Source organism: Lithohypha guttulata, assembly GCF_036872675.1.
Source record: "Lithohypha guttulata strain CCFEE 5908 chromosome Unknown scaffold_1, whole genome shotgun sequence".
Taxonomy (NCBI): domain Eukaryota; kingdom Fungi; phylum Ascomycota; class Eurotiomycetes; order Chaetothyriales; family Trichomeriaceae; genus Lithohypha; species Lithohypha guttulata.
In genome coordinates, this window is record NW_027042750.1 from 2004011 (window position 1) to 2024764 (window position 20754).

The 20754-nt window shown below is 48.9% G+C and overlaps 9 protein-coding genes across 9 annotated transcripts; 4 read left to right on the forward strand and 5 right to left on the reverse strand.

Moving 5' to 3' along the window:
- Positions 1–333: 333 nt before the first annotated feature.
- PCL1 (PHO85 cyclin-1) lies at positions 334–1761 on the forward strand (the record flags this gene model as incomplete). Its single annotated transcript, XM_064895109.1, has 2 exons — positions 334–673; positions 725–1761. 2 exons carry the CDS (start codon positions 334–336, stop codon positions 1759–1761), a joined length of 1377 nt encoding a protein of 458 aa, XP_064757796.1.
- A 1311-nt stretch (positions 1762–3072) lies between these two features.
- MIA40 (Oxidoreductase) lies at positions 3073–4294 on the reverse strand (the record flags this gene model as incomplete). The annotated part of the gene is made up of 2 exons (XM_064895110.1): positions 3073–4010; positions 4069–4294. The coding sequence occupies 2 exons, from the start codon at positions 4292–4294 to the stop codon at positions 3073–3075; spliced, it is 1164 nt and encodes a 387-aa protein (XP_064757797.1).
- A 496-nt stretch (positions 4295–4790) lies between these two features.
- On the forward strand, positions 4791–5438 carry THI80 (thiamine pyrophosphokinase; the record flags this gene model as incomplete). The annotated part of the gene is made up of 2 exons (XM_064895111.1): positions 4791–5294; positions 5328–5438. The coding sequence occupies 2 exons, from the start codon at positions 4791–4793 to the stop codon at positions 5436–5438; spliced, it is 615 nt and encodes a 204-aa protein (XP_064757798.1).
- Positions 5439–5674: 236 nt separating this feature from the next.
- Positions 5675–9413, reverse strand: NMD2 (mRNA decay protein; the record flags this gene model as incomplete). Its single annotated transcript, XM_064895112.1, has 3 exons — positions 5675–6085; positions 6139–9245; positions 9395–9413. The coding sequence occupies 3 exons, from the start codon at positions 9411–9413 to the stop codon at positions 5675–5677; spliced, it is 3537 nt and encodes a 1178-aa protein (XP_064757799.1).
- Positions 9414–10277: 864 nt separating this feature from the next.
- LTR64_000730 (uncharacterized protein) lies at positions 10278–10460 on the reverse strand (the record flags this gene model as incomplete). The annotated part of the gene is made up of 1 exon (XM_064895113.1): positions 10278–10460. One exon carries the CDS (start codon positions 10458–10460, stop codon positions 10278–10280), a length of 183 nt encoding a protein of 60 aa, XP_064757800.1.
- A 1033-nt stretch (positions 10461–11493) lies between these two features.
- CIC1 (proteasome-interacting protein cic1) lies at positions 11494–12627 on the reverse strand (the record flags this gene model as incomplete). Its single annotated transcript, XM_064895114.1, has 1 exon — positions 11494–12627. The coding sequence occupies one exon, from the start codon at positions 12625–12627 to the stop codon at positions 11494–11496; it is 1134 nt and encodes a 377-aa protein (XP_064757801.1).
- A 1650-nt stretch (positions 12628–14277) lies between these two features.
- Positions 14278–15023, forward strand: TOS4 (target of SBF; the record flags this gene model as incomplete). The annotated part of the gene is made up of 2 exons (XM_064895115.1): positions 14278–14949; positions 14997–15023. The coding sequence occupies 2 exons, from the start codon at positions 14278–14280 to the stop codon at positions 15021–15023; spliced, it is 699 nt and encodes a 232-aa protein (XP_064757802.1).
- Positions 15024–16210: 1187 nt separating this feature from the next.
- Positions 16211–18382, forward strand: LTR64_000733 (uncharacterized protein; the record flags this gene model as incomplete). Its single annotated transcript, XM_064895116.1, has 1 exon — positions 16211–18382. One exon carries the CDS (start codon positions 16211–16213, stop codon positions 18380–18382), a length of 2172 nt encoding a protein of 723 aa, XP_064757803.1.
- Positions 18383–18640: 258 nt separating this feature from the next.
- Positions 18641–19505, reverse strand: LTR64_000734 (uncharacterized protein; the record flags this gene model as incomplete). Its single annotated transcript, XM_064895117.1, has 3 exons — positions 18641–18810; positions 18860–19345; positions 19403–19505. The coding sequence occupies 3 exons, from the start codon at positions 19503–19505 to the stop codon at positions 18641–18643; spliced, it is 759 nt and encodes a 252-aa protein (XP_064757804.1).
- Between the last annotated feature and the right edge of the window lie 1249 nt (positions 19506–20754).

Here is a 20754-nt window from a genome sequence, read left to right on the forward strand (position 1 = left end):
TAGCGCTGCATGTTCTCGGCTCCTCTACCGACATCATACACAGCACCACTACCCGTACGACTCAGGAGGTTACAGCTTAGGGAGACACCCCTCAAAACATTCTTTGATACAACAAAAAGAAGCTGTGCTTCGATCAACTAATCATTTTCCTCGTCTTAACGACATCAGTCATCACACGACATTCGTTCAAAGTCGATCACTCAATACTGCCTGCCGGACGGGTCACAGAAAAGTTCAATTTCTATTTCACAACTACAACTAATTGTCACCGACCAGTGGCATCGACCTCATAGACTTACAACGACCACTCGTACCTTTACCGACAGATCCAACATGTCTAACATGAGTGAGACGAGTCGATCTCTTAACAGGACTGCTCTGGATGAGTTTGTTCGACAGCCTGTCCGTTCTTATATGATTCAGCATTTGGCTAAGCAAGCTACTTCCGTGATTCGATGTGAGGAGCCCATTCAAAGCTCCTCAGCACAGCTTCCTCCAACACCACCTTCAACACCTCCACAATGTGAAGTCGATCCATCTCAGCCAGCACTACCATCACTTGAGACTTTCATTCGATCCATTGTACACAAGTCGTCAGTTCAAGTACCGACCTTGATGACGTCTTTGGTATACCTTGCTCGACTTCGTTCTCGTCTTCCTCCTGTGGCAAAAGGTATGCGATGCACGGTACATCGTATCTTCTTGGCATCCTTGATCTTGGCAGCAAAGAACCTCAATGACTCTAGTCCGAAGAACAAGCACTGGGCTCGATACACCACAGTCAAGGGTTACGACGGGTTCGGCTTTGCTCTTCCAGAAGTTAACTTGATGGAACGACAACTCCTGTTCCTGTTGGACTGGGACACACGGGTCACAGAGGATGATCTTTTCGAGCACTTCGAGCCATTCTTGGCACCTATCCGCTTCCAGCTTCAACTTGAATACGAGAGCTCAAGGCTCAACGAGCAACGACAATGGTACACTGAGCAATCCATCAATGATCTCAGGATTCCACGCACCGTCACCCAGGAGCAGAACAAACTGCCAACTCCACCCAAAGTTCGAGCGACCGACGTATACGACTCTCCCCGACCACTTGTTGACGACGAGTCGAGACGATCTCGGACAGCTGGATCAAGTCTCGCAACACCTGCCTCCGCCAAGCGCAAGGGCAGCTATCATCATAACTCGCGTGAGCCTTCGCCACCATCCCTACTTGATCTGCCACCACTTGTCCATTCTGCCAAGTCGAGCATCTCTAGCACACGACACAGACAACAATACTCTACCGACTCATCAGCGTCTAGGTCTAGCTCACTTGCACCCTCTTCTCGATCAAGCTCGGCTGCTCCATCGAACCGCTCAAATAATATCCCAACTCCTCAGATTCTGGGCTATTATGAAAACGAGAATGTCACGTTCGCTATCGCCGATCAACACTACTCCCCGAATACGTATGCTGCTGAAGCAGAGTATACGGGAGCAGGATATCATCACGCAAAGCCTCAAGCGATTCACAGCATAAAGAACCTGCCGGCCATGACATCAATCACTTCGATGCCCGTATCAGCACGACCCGGGATGAAAGGTCACCAACTGAGCTATTCGCACGAATGCCAACCAGCTAGTAAGAAGATGAAGGCTGAGCACGGTAGCTCGGCCAGTGTGAGCAGTGTTGTGAGCAACTTCTGGAAGAGTGCTACAGGTGGTTACAGGATAGGACGAACTCCAGTCCCACAGCAGATGGCCACTGCCATCTAAATCATTCGTTCAATTTTGTCAGGAGTTACGGCTGTCTGAGTACGAATTGAACGTTTTTTTCTTATTGCATGCATCAGGTTGGAGTACGGAAAGGACCCAGTCCTCGGTTAGGCACAATATGTCCGCTATGCTTCTAGGCGACTCTGCAGGCACGCAGCCGTGCTATGGTCAGGGTTGATGAAGAGACGATATCGGACTTTGATGCTGGTCATCTATGAAACGATCTAGATGACAGGGCCTCAAAGATGGAAGGACAATGTCTCACGGTGACCTTTAGCGATTTACCATTAGCAACTAGCAGGTGTGCCATCGAGACTAATTCAAATTCTTGAACTTCTCCACACCCCAACTTTTTCTTCTCGCCATCATCTCGCCCATCCTGCATGTTTTGACCTTTTCTTTTCCGTCGTATATACTTTCCGCACCCGAAAAGCCAAGTACAGTTACATCCGCAATATTGTCAAACTCACAATCGACACGTCCACAAAAGCCTCGGAAACACGCCCCAAATGTAAGAGAATCCTCCTTCCTAAACACGAAATAGTGAAACAGCAGAGAATCAATTCCAGCCAGGGGAGGTTTCAGTCGGACATGTTCGCGTCTCCTCGTACATAATAGACTCCACAGCATTTTCCAGGATCTTGGCTACGGTCCAGCGAATGAGAATGTGTAGCGAGCTAGCTGTCTTGGACACACTCGTACAGACGGAGGACTCGTAGAATAATGACAAACTTCAAACTTGGTGTTGTGACAGTGACAGATACTATTATTGTACAGTAGGTGTTGCAACAGGTATCTTGTGGGCTGAGTGGTAATAGGGAGATGAGCGAAACTGTATAGTACAATCGATAGTGTGGAATAGTGGTGGTGATCCAGAACGTGATTCGAAGCTACAATTGGATCGAGTACCAACATCATTGGGTTGGATCGTGCTCCGAACGAAGACAATGGTACAATGGCTCAAACGAAGTCGTATAAGTCTTCGTACGGCTGAGAAAGGCCAAGGTTACAAGTTTGCAGGGGAAGTTCAGTCAGTACTTCCTGTGGTAGTAGATAGTGGTAGCTATTCGTTTGACCGTGTCTATGTGCTGGGCAAATGTTAGGTTCGATTCTTGAACACAAACTGCCTGTTGGACTGGAAAACCTCTATTGTCTCAAGCGAAATCATTCTCCTAAGTGCAATAAATCATCTTCATTTTCCATGACCTCGCTATGCTAAAAACGCACAATAGGAGGAGAGAGCATTGGCCTCGAAATGATATGTTATACATACACCCATCCAACCACCCATCTGACTTGTCACGTCTATATCTATGCTTTGCTCTTTTTTCCACCTTCCGAGTCCTCGATCGTGGTTGTTGAGGCGTCATGCGCAGCTTTCGGTACCAGAGACTCACTTTCGGGTTGAGCATCTATGCTTGTAGTTGGTGGTGCGGGTTCAGATATTGTCTGGCTTGGTGCACCGTGTGCCGACTCTTTGGGCTGGGAGTATTCGGCAGGAGTATGCGAGGTGGTTTTCGCTTCAGGTTGTGGTGAATCGCTGGTTGCGCGATGTGGTTGTGCCTGGAATTGAGAGGTTTGTTGCGAGCTGGAGGTACTCTTCTCGTCTTGTGGCTTCTTGTCAGACGTGTCGATGTTTGATTTACTCTTCTGTCCTTCTGCTGCTTGCTGCTTCTCAATCGCTTCTCTTCTCTCAGCAATCTCTTTTCGCAGCTCTTCCTTCTCTTGCGCCAGTTCTCCGTCCAAGGACTCGTCATCTTCGAGCTCAGTCGCATAGACCTCAGGATGTGCCCTGAAGCAGTCCTGCATTGCCTGGAACTTCTCAATACACTCCATTCCTTTTGGTTCCTCGTTCGAGTAGACGAAGCAGCTGAATGCATTTCTGAACTGTTCACCACACGGCCCGTATGCCATACCGCCTAGGCAAGGGCAGTCCCAGTTGATTTCACCTGTGACTGGATTGAATGCGCCTTCACCTTGTGCCTCTTGTTCTAGCTCAGCTGCGCCACCAGTTGCGACTTGGGCAGGTGATTCGTTAGAAGCAGCCAGCGATTGTGAATCTCTCGGCTGCGAAGGTGATGGCTTTTCCTGTTCTTGTCGTGCAAGGTCTTCGCTACTTCGCTCTATTGTGCTTTGCAGGGTAGATACATTTTTGGCAGATTTGTTTCGACTCGAAGCCGTGAGTTGCTCGAGGGTCGAATGGTCGCGGCCATCGTCCGTCAAGGCATCGACGTTGGGATTCAGTAAATCTGTCCAGCAATCAGTCTCAGCTTAAATACAGATAGATCTCTGCGTGGCAAGACGTACTATTTTGAGGGTATTCCGCAAAAACTGGACTCGTGTTGTAGTAGTATAGGCCTCCAGCGGCCAGACCCCATCTCAAAGCACTATTCTTCCAACTCCGCGACGTTTTATGAGGAGGTGCTGTAGTAAGGTATCTCCTTCCGGCAGTCCTAGCAGGCGCCAGGGAGCTGTGAAGGTGACTTTGCGATGAGCGCAAAGCGGCGCGAGCTTGTACTCCTGTTCGATACATGACGGACGCTGTACAAAGGAAAGGACGTTGAAGATGGTGCTTCTCAGTTTCGATTCATCCAAAGAATGACAGGCTCAAAGCGGATTGTGAAAGTGGTTTGCTATGCAGGAACGATCGATACTCGTTGAAGCTGTTCCTTCCTCTGCAGATGCCCTGCTTACGAAATCCAATAATTTCTATCGAAGCTCGGATTACTTCGTCGGTGACTTCATCACTGCGAGAACCAATCAATTTCAGCCCCTAATTTTTGTGCTCCCACACGTTGACTATCTGACCTTACACGACATGGACACGTGCTTCATGGAACCGCAGCAATGTTGGTCGGGGAAATTGATAGACATATATATCAATCAGTCTGATAGCGCAAGAACTAGCAATGAAGACCTGGTATCCAGCTCAATTGTTAGAGGGCAAAGCAGCGAAGCCATATGGCATACTCGTACTCAACCAACCATTTAATAAAAATGTGTTTCATGGAGTGAGAGATGCTGCAGTCATGCTTGTTTGTGCAGACGCTGGCGCAGACCGCTACATGAAATACGAAAGGGACGGTACAGCTGCAGAACGCCTTCCAGATGCAATAATCGGGGACCTCGATTCGCTCAGTAAAGAGGCGCGACAATACTACACCACAAAAGAGGTTCACATAGTCGAAGACCCAGATCAGTACTCGACCGACTTTACAAAAGCTCTCAAGTGGATGCGACAGGAATGGGATAGACAGAAAGGAACAAATGAGGAGCTCGACATTGTTGTCATGGGTGGACTTGGAGGCAGAGTCGACCAAGGTTTCTCTCAAATCCACCATCTCTATATGGTCCTTGAACAGCCTGACCTCCTTCGTGGCTCCATCTACTTACTGTCCGAGCAATCTCTGTCCTTCGTGCTCGACCACAATGAGAATGAGCTGCATGTCAACATCGACGTCTTTGCAGAGAATATTGGCATACTACCTGTGCTTGGTCCTACTCGCGTCTCCACTTCCGGCCTCGAGTGGGATGTTCAGGACTGGTCGACAGAGTTTGGTAAACAGGTAAGCACCAGCAACCATATCAAATCAGACCGAGTCACCATCACTGTAGACGGCCCTCGACCTCTGTTCACGCTGGAGCTGGCCAAGCGCTTATGTGTTGACGATCGCTGATCCTCTTACCACACTTGAGAGGTGTCGTGTCTCGTGTTGTTGCTCTTGCCGTAGACAAGTTTCTTGCAAGTATCTATGCTCGACAGGACCCTTGCTAGTAGCTAGCTTGGGCATTGCTAAGCTATCAAAGAGGCAGTGTTGGAGGCTGGCGTATCGCAGTGCCTGAAGGGAATGTAGTAGCTGTTCCGGGGAACAGCATCCAAACATTGTTTCACGTCCTGCAAGACAATTTCATATTAGCCTGGCTTCTTTCGATCAACAGCAAATGCAGCATTCGGATCGTTCTCTTGTCCAGTTCGAGCACTGGCAGAGTCCGGCAAGTGACGAGCATACCAATCGACATCACTCAAATTGAGTCTTCGTGCTCGGGTCGCACGGCCATTCCTCTCAGCTCTACTGAAAGTACTGGGAATGTGGTCATATCCTAATTTGGCAGTATTCTTAGCAGATTTCTTTTTGGGATCAAGGGCCGGCTGAACGATTCGCGCCAGGGGAAGGGCTTCAGTACCATCGTGCTGGTCATCGTCATGAAGATCGTAGTTTAGCACCAAGTTCTTGATTCGCTGTTGCTCTTCACGTTCTGCTGCCTGTTGTGACTTCATCGACACTGCAAACTGAGAATCGGAAGGTAAGTCAATCGTTCGAGTCTGCATATCGTTAGCTTACACCACCATTGCAGACAAGGTTGTCTGATATCTACCTGTTGTCGGTTTCCTTTCTTAGTCATCAACTGGAAGGCCATCGTATGCACAGGTGCGTCGTTGCCCAAATTGCTGCCCTCCTCGATGGGTTCTGCAATATTCCGTTGAGCTTTCCGCACTGGTAGTGGGACATCGAATCGGTTTTGTCGCTCGTTCTTACGCTCACCAAGACTTTCTACCATTATAGCTGCAAACTCGCGGTCAAATTCCGCTTCTGCTTCTGGGTCGATCTTCTCCTGTTCTCGAACGACCACGATCTGTTCCTCTTCCGAGAATGACCCAGAACGTTCTTCGGGCTCTGACCTTTCTTCTTCGTTGTCCACTTCCTCTTCGCCAGAAGAATTATGCTTATCGACCTCGGCGGCATTGTCCTCCTCATTCAGGGCATCCTCTTCGTCGTCGCTTTCCACATCTTCGCCTTCTTCAGCAAGTCGATCAGCAGCTGACTGCTGATATTTGGACCTAACCGCATCGGCAAACGCTTTTGCTGCCTCGTCAAGATCGGTAACAAGCTTCCATTGTGGTCTGACAGTGGTGAAGATGTCCTGGATCATGAAATCAATTTCCATGGGTAGAGGATCTTTAGTGAGTACGTAGTATTGGAAGAAGACCAGGAAAAAGTCTAGCTTCTTGCGAGAACTGCCTCGATCGAAACACATGCCGCAAGTGTCGAGGATGGTACAAACAAGTCGGATCCGGAAGTAATCATCCGGCATGTCGAATGGACTCGTGCGTCCGGGTGTCGGGGTACCACCCTCATGACCGAAAGTCACAATTCGATAAAGAGTGTCGAAGATGACCGCGGAATCAATCATTTTGTAGTTGTACAACTCTCCCAAATACTTGACCTCTGCGATTCGGCGTTGGTTGAACTTGAAGTCGTTTCCTTCCAGACCCAGCTGAATGTTTTCAAGGACATTGTCAATTATCGTAATCGCAAAGTCTTGATGGTGCCTTGATAGTGCCCCCAGAAGGACTGCAAGAAGGTGAATGCTGCTGAATTTGACCTTTCCAGGCTTACTGAAAATCTTTTCGAGCATCACTACAACTTCGTCTTCTTCCCAGTGGAGTTTGCGGATAGTCTTGAGGATTTTCATGTAGTTGCGCTTAGTCATGTCAAAGTAGATGAGCTGTCGAATAAAAAGCTCGGTAGGAGTTCGTTCTTTTTGCTCGATCGCGGCTCGCTCCGGAGGGTCGACATAGTACAGAGCGTTCTCCAGAAGCATGCGCTCTTGAGATCCCAGATGCTGCGCAGATTTCTTGCGATTCAACGTCTCAATGAACGAAGTCATGCGAGGTGCTGTCTCAGGATTTCTCAGAAGGAAGCGTCCACAATTTTCAAGGAATGTTGCGATGATTTCAATGTTCATGCGTGAGAAGTCATCTAAGCTGACCTTGAAGCAATGGAAGATGACATGCTCGGGCACGACCCCAAATTTGATCAGCTCAGTAAGGTATCGGATGCAGAAGAGTCGTCCTTGCCCCACAAAATCCTTGGTCTTACGACGTTGAAGGGCCCGAAAGTCGTCGTCCAAGGAAGAAATCATGGCATTGAGAAGATCTGGCATGTACTGTCCGAGAGTGGCGATCAATCTTGCATAGAGAGGCAGAAGATCAGTACGACCCTTAGGAACGTCTTGCAAGCTTTTGGCTAGGCGGTTTCGTGAGGCTTTCGAGTTCAAGAAGCAGAAGTCATGTGCCACAGAATCGACCTGCTCTTTGTTCTGCAAATCCGGAAGTCGAAGCAATAAACCGTCGACCTGAGCTCCGACAGTTCTGTTCGCAATCTGCATTGACTGTCCGTCAACTTCAGCTGGTTTGGTTGCTGTGCCCTCATTTCGATTCGGAAGAGCCTCGTCGCCATCAGGTTTGATCTTCTTGCTATCCTCAAGCAGGATTGCAGGAACACGTCCACGAAGGTCGGTAAGGTTCTCGTAGAAGCGTCGCTCGTCTTCGTCTTCCCAAATGCCAGCACCATCACCTGTTCCACGGAGAGCCTCTCCAGCTTTGACGATCCCAATTGTACTTGTCGCAGCAAAATCAGAACCGTCCTTGTCGGCTAGATCGGGCATATCTTGACCTAGAATGTCGCATAAGGTTTGAGCAGCGGCGATCAGCTTCTCTTGTGCCTTTTGTTGCTTCTCGAAATTGGTCTGTCTATCCTCGAAAATCTCTCCGCTTCGAACATAAGCTTCGGCATTTCTTCTGCTCTGGTTGCTGAGAGATTGTTGATCTTTGACGATACGCTTCTTCAAGAATTGGGTATAACGGTCAACGACACTCACGAAGCGCTGGCGAGTATGATCGGGAATCAATGGGGAGTCGTCAGTTTCCGTAGCACCATTCGTCTCTTCCAGAGGTCCGTCTGTGACGATCTCACCATCACCATCAACTTGCTTTCGAGCATCGTCAGAAGGTGGTTTCATGCCCAGACAATCCCAGGCAAAGTTCTTGACAAACAGCACCGCTAAAGGTAGATTGACCAACTCTGGGTCATGCCCGAGTAGATCTTTGAGGACTTCGAGTGGGAACGGATCGTGGTCGCGCATGTTCTCGTTCTTAATCCCGTTCAGAGCATTCTTGATTTTCTGTACTTCGGCGCTCCGTCCACCTTCGTTCGTAGACGCCTCCTTCGTCTTAGCGCTTGCGTCGTCCGGACGTTCCACATCTTCAAGACTGCGAAGAATGCCACATAACCAAAATTCAGTCGCGATCCTCAATAATACTCGGTGTCTGGCAAGACGTTCCTTCTCCTCACGCTCTCTAACCTCTTGTGACCATAGTTTAACCTGTGCCTTGTCGGGTGATGTGAGGCCTCTGCCCAACAGCCATCCTAGTTGCTTGGTAAAGTCGCTCGGCCCAAATCGCTGGTGTAGTGCACTGACGACCTCAAGTCCTGCTGCGATATCTCCTGCTGTCTTCAACCGGCTCAACCCCTCTGCAGTTGCTGAGATGATCTCTGAAAGGTACTTTTGCAACGAAAGTGTTTTGATCTCACTCAAGAGGCCAGCCTGAGCAGATGCCGAGATTCCGGTCCGTAGTCGTTTAATAAAAGCGGTATTCTTCTTTAGTGACGAGTCAAGGGAGGAGCCGACTTGGTAGACATCTGCGTCACTGTTAGGTCTAAACCTGGCCCTACCCTTCGCTTCCCATACCTTGTGCGCCCTCCCAAACACTCAAGTTTATGTTACGCAGTTCCCCTGGAGCAAAATGGTAAGTTCATGTCTCCAGTAGTTGTCTTAGTCTGTAGCATACTCTTTCTTTTGCGATCCATGACGGGTCGCGTTGAAAATAGTCAAAAGGTGCCTCGAACATGGCGCCTAAAGAACTTGGAACATAGAGAGCAGATGGTCCACCCTCAATCTGAGTCTTTTCACTAAAAGAAACAGTCACGTTTGCCACAGTCAACTTGAAGTGATATCGAGTAGTTATACGACGGACAGTTTGGACGAGCCTGCCCGACACGACGCCCGCGCTACTGCCAAGGCTGCACCTGCGTCAAATTGCCGGTGTTATTGCGCCAGGTCCTGCGGATATTTTGTTCATCGAATTTGACTCATACCACCACCAGAGTATGTTGTTGTAATAAATAAGAAGCAGAGGCTCTATTGTGCGTGTCCCTACTCCATAATGTAGCTACAGAGTTTATCAAGACTGACGTTCACCGAAACAGAGCTGTTTTCAATTATACCTAATGCTAAAGGCTCATTGTATTGTGTTGATACTCTAATCTCCTTCGACAACCTCCTATAACCCTGGCCTAGCAGCTGCAGACCGTTTATAATTGCTCTCTCGTGGTTATTGTTGGTCAATCTCTGGCAAACATATCTTTGTGACCAGCTTGTTCAGAGGTAAGAGAGATCTTCAGGACATGAGGATGTGGTACACGTTCCCTGCTTTCGCTCCTGTATCGTGGTGAGTAGACAAAGAAGAAAAAAGGCAAGACGTCGGGATCATAGAAGACAAGTCTCTCGCGGCTTTGTGGTGAAGTGTATTGAATGCCAGGTCTGTCCTCTTGGAGCAGCCTCTTTCTATCTCAAGAATTCCTCCGATATGCAATGTGACCGTTATGTTTCCATCAAATGCTTTTGGTTTGTTCTTTGAGCTGGTCTGTATTCCATGACGTGGTATGTGTCATTTACATGCCGTTGGCAGAGAAGATCTCGTCAATCTCCTTCTTGGCGTCAGCCTCTGGGACACCCTTCTTCTCAGCGACGATCTTGGCGAGGCCATCTCGGCTGCCAGAGGTGGTCTTGAAGTCCTCTGGAGTGAGCTCGGGGTACTTGGCTCGGAGAGCGGCTCTGACTTCGTCAAGACCCATGTTGTATATGTGTGAGGTTGATGATTAAACTAAAGTATACTGTCAGTGCCTGCCAGACCGTTCCAAATTGTCAGCTTTGCTTACATTTGAAAGTTATTTGTGAGAAGCGAGTATATGTCTATTATTGCTGGATGGAGAAGGGAGAAAAAAGTGTTCAAGAGGGATCAAGTTCGTGATTATATAGACTATCTTCCACTCTTTGCCAGCGCATCCCACCTTATCCACGTGGAAACAACCATTCTGTCCTCATCAAATTATACCGAAGCCCACCCTGCCCCTCGAGCTTCTGCCCCACTGTCAACAGAGTACGCGAATGGGCAATTGAACAGCAAGTCCAATCCTGTGGCAGAGTGAGACCCTGACTTTCACGCAATACTCTAACACGAGTCCACTTCAAGCCATGGCACGGTCTCGGAGGGCTAAAGTTGGTATCTGCAGTAGTCTGCCTCAAATCTTTGGCCTGGAACTTTCCTTAGGTGGTGGTTGACCACGAAGCGGTGAGGCATGAATTTCGTGAACGCTCCACGTTTGGATCCAGCACATGTGAATGCGGGGCTATAATACTCGGTGTCCGGATATCAACCGAGCTGTCAGCTACAAACATAGAAGCAGATAGATGTTTGTAGATCTTGCAAAGCAACAAGGTACTATGGAGTTGGAATGGTATCAGCAAAGCAGGCTCAAGTATCTGGTAGCAGGGTTTGAAAACAAGCTGCAGGAGGAGCTGTCGTGAGTACACACTGCTGCAGCCAGATAATCCATTAGTGGAGCTGCTTTTCCACCCGTAGACTTTATGCAGGCACAAAATGTCAAAAATGTCAAAGTCATGCTTAACAGGTTTGAGTACTCGTATTGTTCGAGCTAGTCCATCTGCCGTGTGAATCTTATCGCAACTTTGGCATACATCGATGGTGCTCAACAATCCCTTCGTAGGCTCGGTCCGGCCTGAATCGAGCTCTACCCGACCACATCTTTCACACCGACTCCTTTAGACACTTATGCCAACATGTTCATCACAATACAATGGACAACCTTAATCTGCCTCAAATGCCGAAGCTTTCTGAGCTGACAAGCGTGCCTTTCTGGCCGCCACATCCTCTTTGTCCTTGGCTTTCTCGTCCGCCAGCCGTGTCTTCTTGCGTTCCCCACTCTGTGCGCCACGGGTGGTGTTCTGTTTTCTTTTCCGCTTGATGCCAGTAGTTTCAGCTTCTGAATCTTTGATCTTCTCACCTGGAGTCTCTATCGCTGGACCTGTTGGTTTCTCCATCCATAGGTCCTCAGCCAACCAGATAGGCAGGGCAACCGAGGTCGGACTCTTGATATGGATGCTCTTCACGTTCTTCCAACCACTCACAACATGCTTTTCTATTATAGCAGTTGCAGCAACTGCGATATTGTCTTTCAGCTGATCAGGCGAGAAGGAGTCAAGTCCAACTCTGACAGCAATATTGTAGCCAGGGCTTAGAGAGACGGGCACAGAGTTCAAAGCCTTCTCAATCTCCTTCGCAATGACTGCTGGACCTGCAACAACAGCCTCTCTCTCGTCCTTGAGTACTCTCTTGGATTTGTCCTTGGAGGCGTCCTTGGGAGCCATATTGATAGGGATTGGTCTCTTCGCTGTACCCTTGTAGAAGACCTTGCCCAGAGCTTTTGGCAACCTTGAAATAATTCTCTCGTCAGCAAGGAAGACATCGTGTTCAGAGAGTAGCTGTCGTTTCTGCTCGTAACTCTTATACCGTGCTAGCAATTTCGAGAAACCGATTATGCGGGTGATTCTGGAAGCTAGTGAAGAAGGGAATGTTGGATCGGCTACCACGTTCTTAGCTGCACGTTGGGGATCAGTCGTAATCAGACAAATGGTACTGTTCTCGTTGCTGTTCAAAGAATGAGGTACAGGTATCTTGCTAGGCTTCAGACGATGTTTGTCAGTGATGTACTGCTTTGTGCCTAGAGTGAGCCAAATTGGCTGCGCATCGTCTTCTTGATCTTCCTCGTCGGAACCCTCAGTAGCCAACAAGTTCCGCTTCCCGCCCGACTCTTGTAGCCTCTTCAGCTCTGCCTGAACGTGCTTGAGAAGTGCTTGCGACGCTCGCAAAGTCTGGTCTGGATCGAGTTTGTACGGAGTTTGTGTGTTATCCACTTGCGACACATGCGTTGTCAATGCCATGTTGGACTCGACTGGACAGCTTAATGTGATATTCAGTCTCTGAACGGCTTCTCCCCAGGTTCCTGCTCAGGAAAGCACGACCAGAACCTCGAGGAACGTGCCTTCCTGCAGATTTGCGAACATAACTTTTTCGCCGGCCATCTTGCTCTAGTCCGAAGTTGAACCGATCAACCAATGACCACATCGTGGACTGCGGAAGCCTCCCGATATGAACGGACACGATCCTCGTCCAGCTCGTGCTTTCACTACGGGACATGCACGATCTATGTGAATGAACACATATTTGAACGAGCAGTCAAAAACGTGAACATGTGGGGAGTATAGCAGTGTCAAGGTGTGAAAGTGCGAAGCTGCAGAACAACCAATGGCTGTATGTTACAGCGCATTTACAGGGAAGCGTGAGAGCCACTCGTTTTCCCCCTCAACATGCAGAACCTACAGATCTCTTCTACAACTCTTTCCAATTGATGTCCTTGCTCTCGTTATACAAAAGAAACATTCATTCCAGCCACCTGCACACCCTTGCATCCCTTTGCCTAACACTGCACGATCATCGGCGTGTCTTTAGTGACGTAAAAAAGCGCGTGTTGGTGGATGCTCCACCTGGGCTGATACGCTTCGCGGTCCAAGGTTGGATGCTTGAGCGCGTCTGCTACCTCTCCAACCACATTATCTCTGGCCGTTTTGCTGACCACTGTCTCCCTCCTTTGTGTCAGATTCTGGTGTGCGGTAACAGCATACAGAGATAGTTGAGTGGACTCTGATCATACTCGAGAGCAACTGTACCTCACCGACAGACTCAATATCTCGCTTTTAGCACCAGCACACTTTCGGACACGCGACTCGCACAACATTCCACGTCTGCCGCATGACAAAGAGATGGACCTACCTTCGCCTCGGAAAGATGCAGCACCTGGTAGTGTAGAAAGAAAGAAGTCCGCTGCATCGCTCCTGCCCGCATTCGAACCTTTGTCCTCGTCGCCCGCTTTGCCGAAAAACCTCAAGAGATCACGCAGCGTGTTCGAAGGAAAAGACTTCCTACCTACACCTGTTGCAACCTCCTCGACACACATCTTGAGCTCGTCTCCAACAGCCAAATCTTTGGCTCGAGATTTGTTCAAGACGACTGAAAGAGTGCCCTTAGGTGCACTACCTACAGTACACGTGAAGGATGATGGAACTGCCACTAAGCTTGGTCGTTCGAGCCAGGCATGTGACTATCAGCTGTCTGCAAATCGTTTGATCTCTCGAGTACATGTCGAAGTCACCTATCTTCCAGCTCTGAACCGTCTCCAGCGAGAGAAAGTCGAGGTATTCTGTGTAGGCTGGAACGGGGTCAAGGTACACTGCCAGAGCAAGGTTTACGAGCTGAGACGTGGTGCCACCTTCTCTTCTGATATACGAGAAGCTGAAATAATGCTTGATGTGCATGACGCGCGTGTCATACTAGAATGGCCAAACAAACCTCGACTAGGTCCTTCTTCCGATGATGAGGACGAATTCGACCTCTCACCAACAAAGAAGCTTAAACCTATGCGCCGCCATTCGACACCGATAAGCCCAAGCCCGGTACACAGTAGAAAGCAGCGGCCAATCTTACCTATGTCGCCATCACCAAGTTCGCAAATACTTCCTTCTTCACCACCAATCATGTCAGCATCTGAACCAGCGCTTGTTGAGATATTCGAGGATCCTGAACCAGCCGAGCAAGAGACCACTAACAAGTCCAGAGTCCCAGCTGAGAGTGCTCCCGGCACTACTGTGTTGTCACAGCACAGCTTCGACAGCAAATCTAGCGAGTTGAGTTCATCTCAGGACTTCTCTGACAACGACGAGGAGAATGACCCAATCATCTTCTCCTTCGGTCCAGGTGGTGCCAATCTACTACCAAGAATGGCTGCCGTCAACGCTGGCACCTCGCCTATTCGACCTTCCACCAAAGCACCTCGCCTTCCTCATTCAGAGCCGTTGAAACCCATCTCCTCTCCACTACAAGCTCAATCCCGATTTGCCGACTTCGACATTCGAAGTCATGTGATAAATCAACTAGCTTTTTCTCGTCTCTCCTCATTGCCAATTTCAACCATTATCAGCCATCTACCTCATGATGTTCAGAGCATCTCAACTGATGAGCTAAAACAAATCATTCAAGACACACCGTGTGTCGGTGAGGTAGCCCGGGAAGGAAAGGACGCTGCAGGAAAAGTATTGGAGAACGAATTCTACTACATCCCTGATGAGGACGATGATCTCAATAGAAAACAAGCTGTCGTTAACGACTTGAGAAAACCAGGCCTACGAGCTTGTCGCAGACAACATAAGGTATGTCTCATCCCTGCAGTTCTTTAGTTTTACTGATAAGGGCACAGCAATACTATTGGAAGAAGCCCAAATGATTCAATCAGCCCCACTGGATTCAGTCCGGAGAAAGAGTTGTTTGTATTGAGCAGGTTGTATGAGTAGCAGTCTGTCTGGGATTATGTTTTTCGCCTGCTAACAGGCATGTTAAGGAAGACTTGATGTTCTGCTGCGTTGAGCGAACAGTTTCAATCTGATCCGACCACCATGTCAGTCCGACCACCATGTCAGTCCGACCACCATGTCAGTCCGACACGCTCGATGTATTCGAGGGACTACCCTTGGGATAGGCCGTACATATCATTGGAGCACGATGCGTCGCTATGTTCATAGCGGCAATACATAACAAAAAGCTGTCAGATCTCAAGTGTGCAAAGGTTGCACTTCGCGCCTTTGGATGATTAAGTGGCAGATTGCAGGAGCCAAAAACCATCAGCCGATACAACACATGGCATCAACCACATCCATGTAATCATGCCGAAAGGGCTGAGTAACGTATGCAGGATCAATTATGTTGTCAAGATACGTAATGACTTGAAGATTGTGATCGTGTGTTAGCTTCGCCTTATCCGTCCCCGAGTATTCAATTTCACCTATTGTCACGCAGAAGCTGGATTTTGTATCTTCAATCCCAAGCGAGGCCTTCAGTAGACACCAAGAATTTCACGCGTGATCGAAACTTTTATCTGTGCCCTGCTGTCAACCTTATACACAAGGTTTGGTCTTGTGGATACTATACCTAGGCAGTCCTTCGTCGCACAGTCACACAGTCTGCGCGCCTGTGCAGTGAAGTCTTGTGGTTGCTGCCCTCGAGCCTCGCGTGCTTAGGATGCCATTATGTTGTGGAAGATGTTACTGCTCACCGATTCCAGTAGGGATACATCCTCCTCTGCTCGAGCGAATTAAGAACTGACGGTCGAAAGAGACGCGTTGATACGTGCTAAAGAGCTACAGGCACAGGCTCGCGCGCTCTAGACGAGCTCTTTGAAGCTGGCTTCCCACAAGCGATGAGCTATAGCAGGTGAACCGATGGTCAAAGTAGTCTGGATAATCTGGCTCGAGGACACCGGTTAGAGCCCTTGTAGCTCGAATCTCGTTCATACGTCACGTGGTGACTGCCTCAAACTGATTGCTGGCTTCAACTTGCGAGCTACGAGGTTCAAGTCGTCTAACTCGAAATGATATAGGCAAGTGTTCTTCGGGTTAACTTACTGGACTCATACACATGGATTCTTCGGAGCGAAGTGAGCATACCGAGCCATCTGACCCAGTGACACAACTGCAGTTGACCCCGGAACTTCGCGAAATACATGATAAAGTCCTGCGGACAGTACGATGCCTCGTGGCTGATTTGTGTCAGCAATATGATGGCGGCCATCCAGGCAGTGCCATGGGCATGGCAGCTCTAGGCCTTGCACTTTACAAGTATGTAATGTGCTACTCGCCTGGTAATCCGAGGTATTTCAATCGAGACCGGCTGGTCCTTTCCAATGGCCATGCGTGCTTATGGCAATACGTCTATATGCATGTCGTGGGCTTTCCTACCATGACGATGGAACACCTGAGGTCTTACCATTCTTCCGATCGAGGTTCGATATGTCCTGGTCATCCAGAAATCCAGTTCGACGGAATTGAGGTCTCGACTGGACCACTGGGTCAGGGTGTCGGGAACGCTGTTGGTCTGGCGATTGCCTCGAGACACCTCTCAGCGACTTATAACAAGCCTCATCACAATGTGCTTGACCACATGATTTGGTGCGTAGTTGGCGACGGCTGCCTACAAGAAGGAGTGTCCTTAGAGGCAATACAGCTCGCGGGTCACTGGAAACTGGATAACTTGGCTATCTTGTACGACAATAATGGAGTGACTTGCGCTGGTACTGTTGACTTGACAACTAGCGAGGACGTGAATGCTCGGATGGAAGCCTGCGGCTGGCAGGTTGTTGACGTGGTTGATGGTGTCGACAATATCAGCCGCCTCGTTGAGGTCCTTTTGTATGCTCAACACAACAGGCAGAAGCCGACCTTCGTAAACGTCAGAACTATAATCGGCTACGGCGCATGGTTCCAAGGTAAAAACGAGGCTCATGGGAATCCACTAGGTGTTGATGGCGTGGCAAATCTGAAGCGACAGCTCGGAATGAATCCAAAGACTCACTTCCATATTGATGAGGATGTATACAGATTCTTCGCTGACGTCGGTCCAGCTGGCAGAGCTCGTGAAGCACGTTTCGCAAAAGAGGTGAAAGCTTATGGGCAAAGTTATCCGGTTTTAGCTCAAGAATTTGTCGAGAGGATGGAAGGCCGATGGAATACTCATTGGCAACACCTTTTACCTGCTAAGAAAGATCTACCTAGCTCAAAAGTGGCGTCTAGGGTTTCTGCAGGAGAAATTATAGCCTTACTGGCTCAGCATTTACCTCAAGTGATGGTAACGAGCTGCGACCTCCAGCCCACCACCAATATGTCTTGGCCAACGTCGAAGGCCTTCCAATGCCCTGTTCACGACACTACCTCTGGCACAACATCTGGGGATTACACAGGACGCTACCTCCACTGTGGCGTGCGGGAACACGCTATGGCAGCCATTGCTAACGGCCTAGCTGCTTTCAATGCTGGCACAGTCTTGCCTTTCACGAGCGCCTTCCTCATGTTCTATGGTTATGCTGTGCCAGCTGTACGTATGGGTGCTCTTCAAGGGCTAAGAATAATTCATCTGGCGACACACGACTCGATTGCGATTGGCTACGATGGACCAACCCACCAGCCTGTTGAAATAGCCTCCTTGTTCAGGGCGATGCCGAATTTGTTGTACATTCGACCTTGTGATGGCGAAGAAACCTGCGGTGCATTTATGGTTGCTGTGGCCGCGGAAAAGGCATCAAGCGTAATCAGTCTATCAAGACATGGCTTGGTACAGTACCCACAGTACTCGAGTCGTGGCGGAGTGGGAAGAGGCGCATACGTTTTCATCGAGGAGTTAAAAGCAGACATCACACTCATCGGAGTAGGCTCAGAGATGGTCTTTGCGGTTGAAGCAAGGAAGAAGCTAGCGGAACGTGGCTTCAAGGCTAGAATTGTCAGTTTCCCTTGTCAGAGGCTGTTCGAGGCGGAGAGTCGTCAATACAGAGAAACAGTGATGCAGTATGACCAGAATAAACCTGTTGTCATTATCGAAGCGTATGCTGTCAACGGCTGGGAGAGATACGCTGATGCTGGATATTCCATGCATACTTTCGGTAAAAGTCTACCTCCTGAAGACCAGGTTTACGAGTTCTTTGGGTTCGAAGCGAACTGTATCGCCTCAAAGCTTCAAGACCTGATAGCTGAGGTGAATCAAAGCGGCATTAGATCACTTCGTGGAGACTTCAGGGATTTGAATGTCAGATTTGTCTAGTACGATCCGATAGATCAAATAAAGTGGTCAGTGATTGCCTGCAAGGAATTATGACATTGATTGAGGCGGACGATCTGCTGGCAAAATGATACTTGGTTAAAGTATTACTCGGATTGTACAAGATAGCGTGGGGCAACACAAAAGGATCTAAGCGTTTTGAGTGTTACAGGGCCCATCCGTAATACCTGGTTCCCCATATTTCGAGATCAAGCATTTCATGGCTCGAACCACTCTGTCTCTCCTGTCAGCCGAGGCAGTTTAGCTTGAGGAAAGGAACAGCGCGTACAAATCTCTTTGGTGTTTGACCGTGGCAGGCCAGCCCATGGCATGGGCGATGTCAAATTTGATGGAGTACAGGCGGTTACGATCGTCGAATTGGTCCTTCGGTTCGCTAGGTGGCATGTGTCTGAGATACTGACGCGTGTGTGCTGATACGTTTAGCAGTGCACGGTTGTACAACTCAAATTGTCTGCTTACTCCGCCCAAAACGCACTATGTCTCTGCGCCACATCGCAATATCGTACTCGCTATGTGCGTAAAAACAACCAGCATCGAATATCTTGGGCTGATTGTCCTTGTCCAGGGAGGTGCCAGTATTTTCCTCCCATAAATTGCCATGGACCAAGCACGGCTTCAAAAACCTGCCGCCTTGTTGTAGTGGTTCGAGGATGTTCGGAATTACAGCTTCGAGTGCTTTGAAAGTTTCTTCGTAATCTGCATCAGGTCCATTCATGTCGAGCTCACGCTCGAAGAACAGACGGATCAACCGCAAAAAGAACACAGACCAACTGTCCTCCCAACTCGTGTTTTGTGGATGTGGCCCATGACAAGTAGTCGTATAGAAACCGAACTTCCCTGTTGGAGAGACGCTGTCTCGATGTAACGCCGCAATTTGTTCGCAAAAGAGGGCAGGATCCGGCGCACCTGTTCGCATCTCCAGAAACTCCATCAGGAGGAAATAAGCTGTGTAAGGTTTTCAGTCAGATACTCGTGTAGAGTGCGTGTCTGGGGTCGACTGACTCGATATTTGCGCGTTCTTGAATTGGCCAAAGTGGTAAGGTTTAGGAGCAAGGGCCGAGTTGTACTTGACAATCTCCGAGAGCGAGGCAAGTTCGCCCTCCATCATCAGCTTACCGTGATCGCCTGTTGCACACTCGTCATGTCGTTAGTGGGAACAGGTATTTGATCGTATTCTTACCTTGAGGAAATAAGACATCTCCTGGCCATTTTCAAGTTCAACGATGATGCGAGCTGTCCTTGTCCATGCAGCGGTGCCATAAACTAATGCGGTTTTGACAGAGGATCCTGGAGGAAGCACTGAGAGATCAGCGATAGTTCAGAACATCAGGCTGAAAAGTCACACCACTCTTGACATTGTCGTCAAGCTGGAAATCATTGTGTCCAACACTATCAAATATTTCTTTGGTGGTACTCAGAGTCTCCATAGCGATCCAAATCAGCAACAGTTGGCGGAGTGGTATTTGTGACTCGACGGACAATCCATATTGTTGTGAGGATACTGCAGCATTTTCATCAGCCCCGAGAGGTGCCTGACTGCAAGAACTGCCAATGTGCAAGGGAAAAGGTGCATCACTAATGATAGGCCGAGACATGCACAATTGTATTGTTCAAAACTCGGATTGTCCCACGCCCAGCAGTAGCGCGTGCTCCTAACTCCACATACGATCAATGACAGGCGTGAATCAGCTTAAGCTGAGCTTGTGATTTGGCTTCTTTGGGAATGCTTGGAAGTTCAATCACCGCTTCTTGCGAAGGCACGAGAAGGATTGTCTTCTACCACGGGACGACTTGGTAGGTCCGTAGCCATGATCTGAAGGCTAACTTATCGCCTATCTACTGGGTCAGCCAATCACGCTCATTCTGCGACAAAACTACGTCTTTAAACTACCTTGCACTATTTCGAACCAGTGAGGTCGTCGTGCATGTTGATTGAAGTGCGTTTTGACTGCGACAGGGATTTCCACGAGTAATGCTCGCGGCGGCCTATGCTGCGCAGCTGTGAACCTCGTCCATAAACATGACCTCAAGAAGCTGGGAACTCTATCCCATCAGGACGTTCTCACCTTGCTCTATGTGACAACTTTGTTCCTACAGTTTCATGTGCTATGAACCACTTCAAGGCTACTCTGTAACCGTCTTCCACTTTCGGTGCCTAGGCAAGAGAGAAACGATAAGCGGGTATACTCAAATACCGATGGACGACAATGCATCATGAGTAAGATCCAACCACGACTTCAAGCTACGATGAAACTGATTTCTTATTACAGAGTCAGTCGCGGTCGCTTGAACAATACCGCCTGTGACAGCGAACGGCCAGACCTTGGACGTCTTTTGCACACCCAATCTCTCGC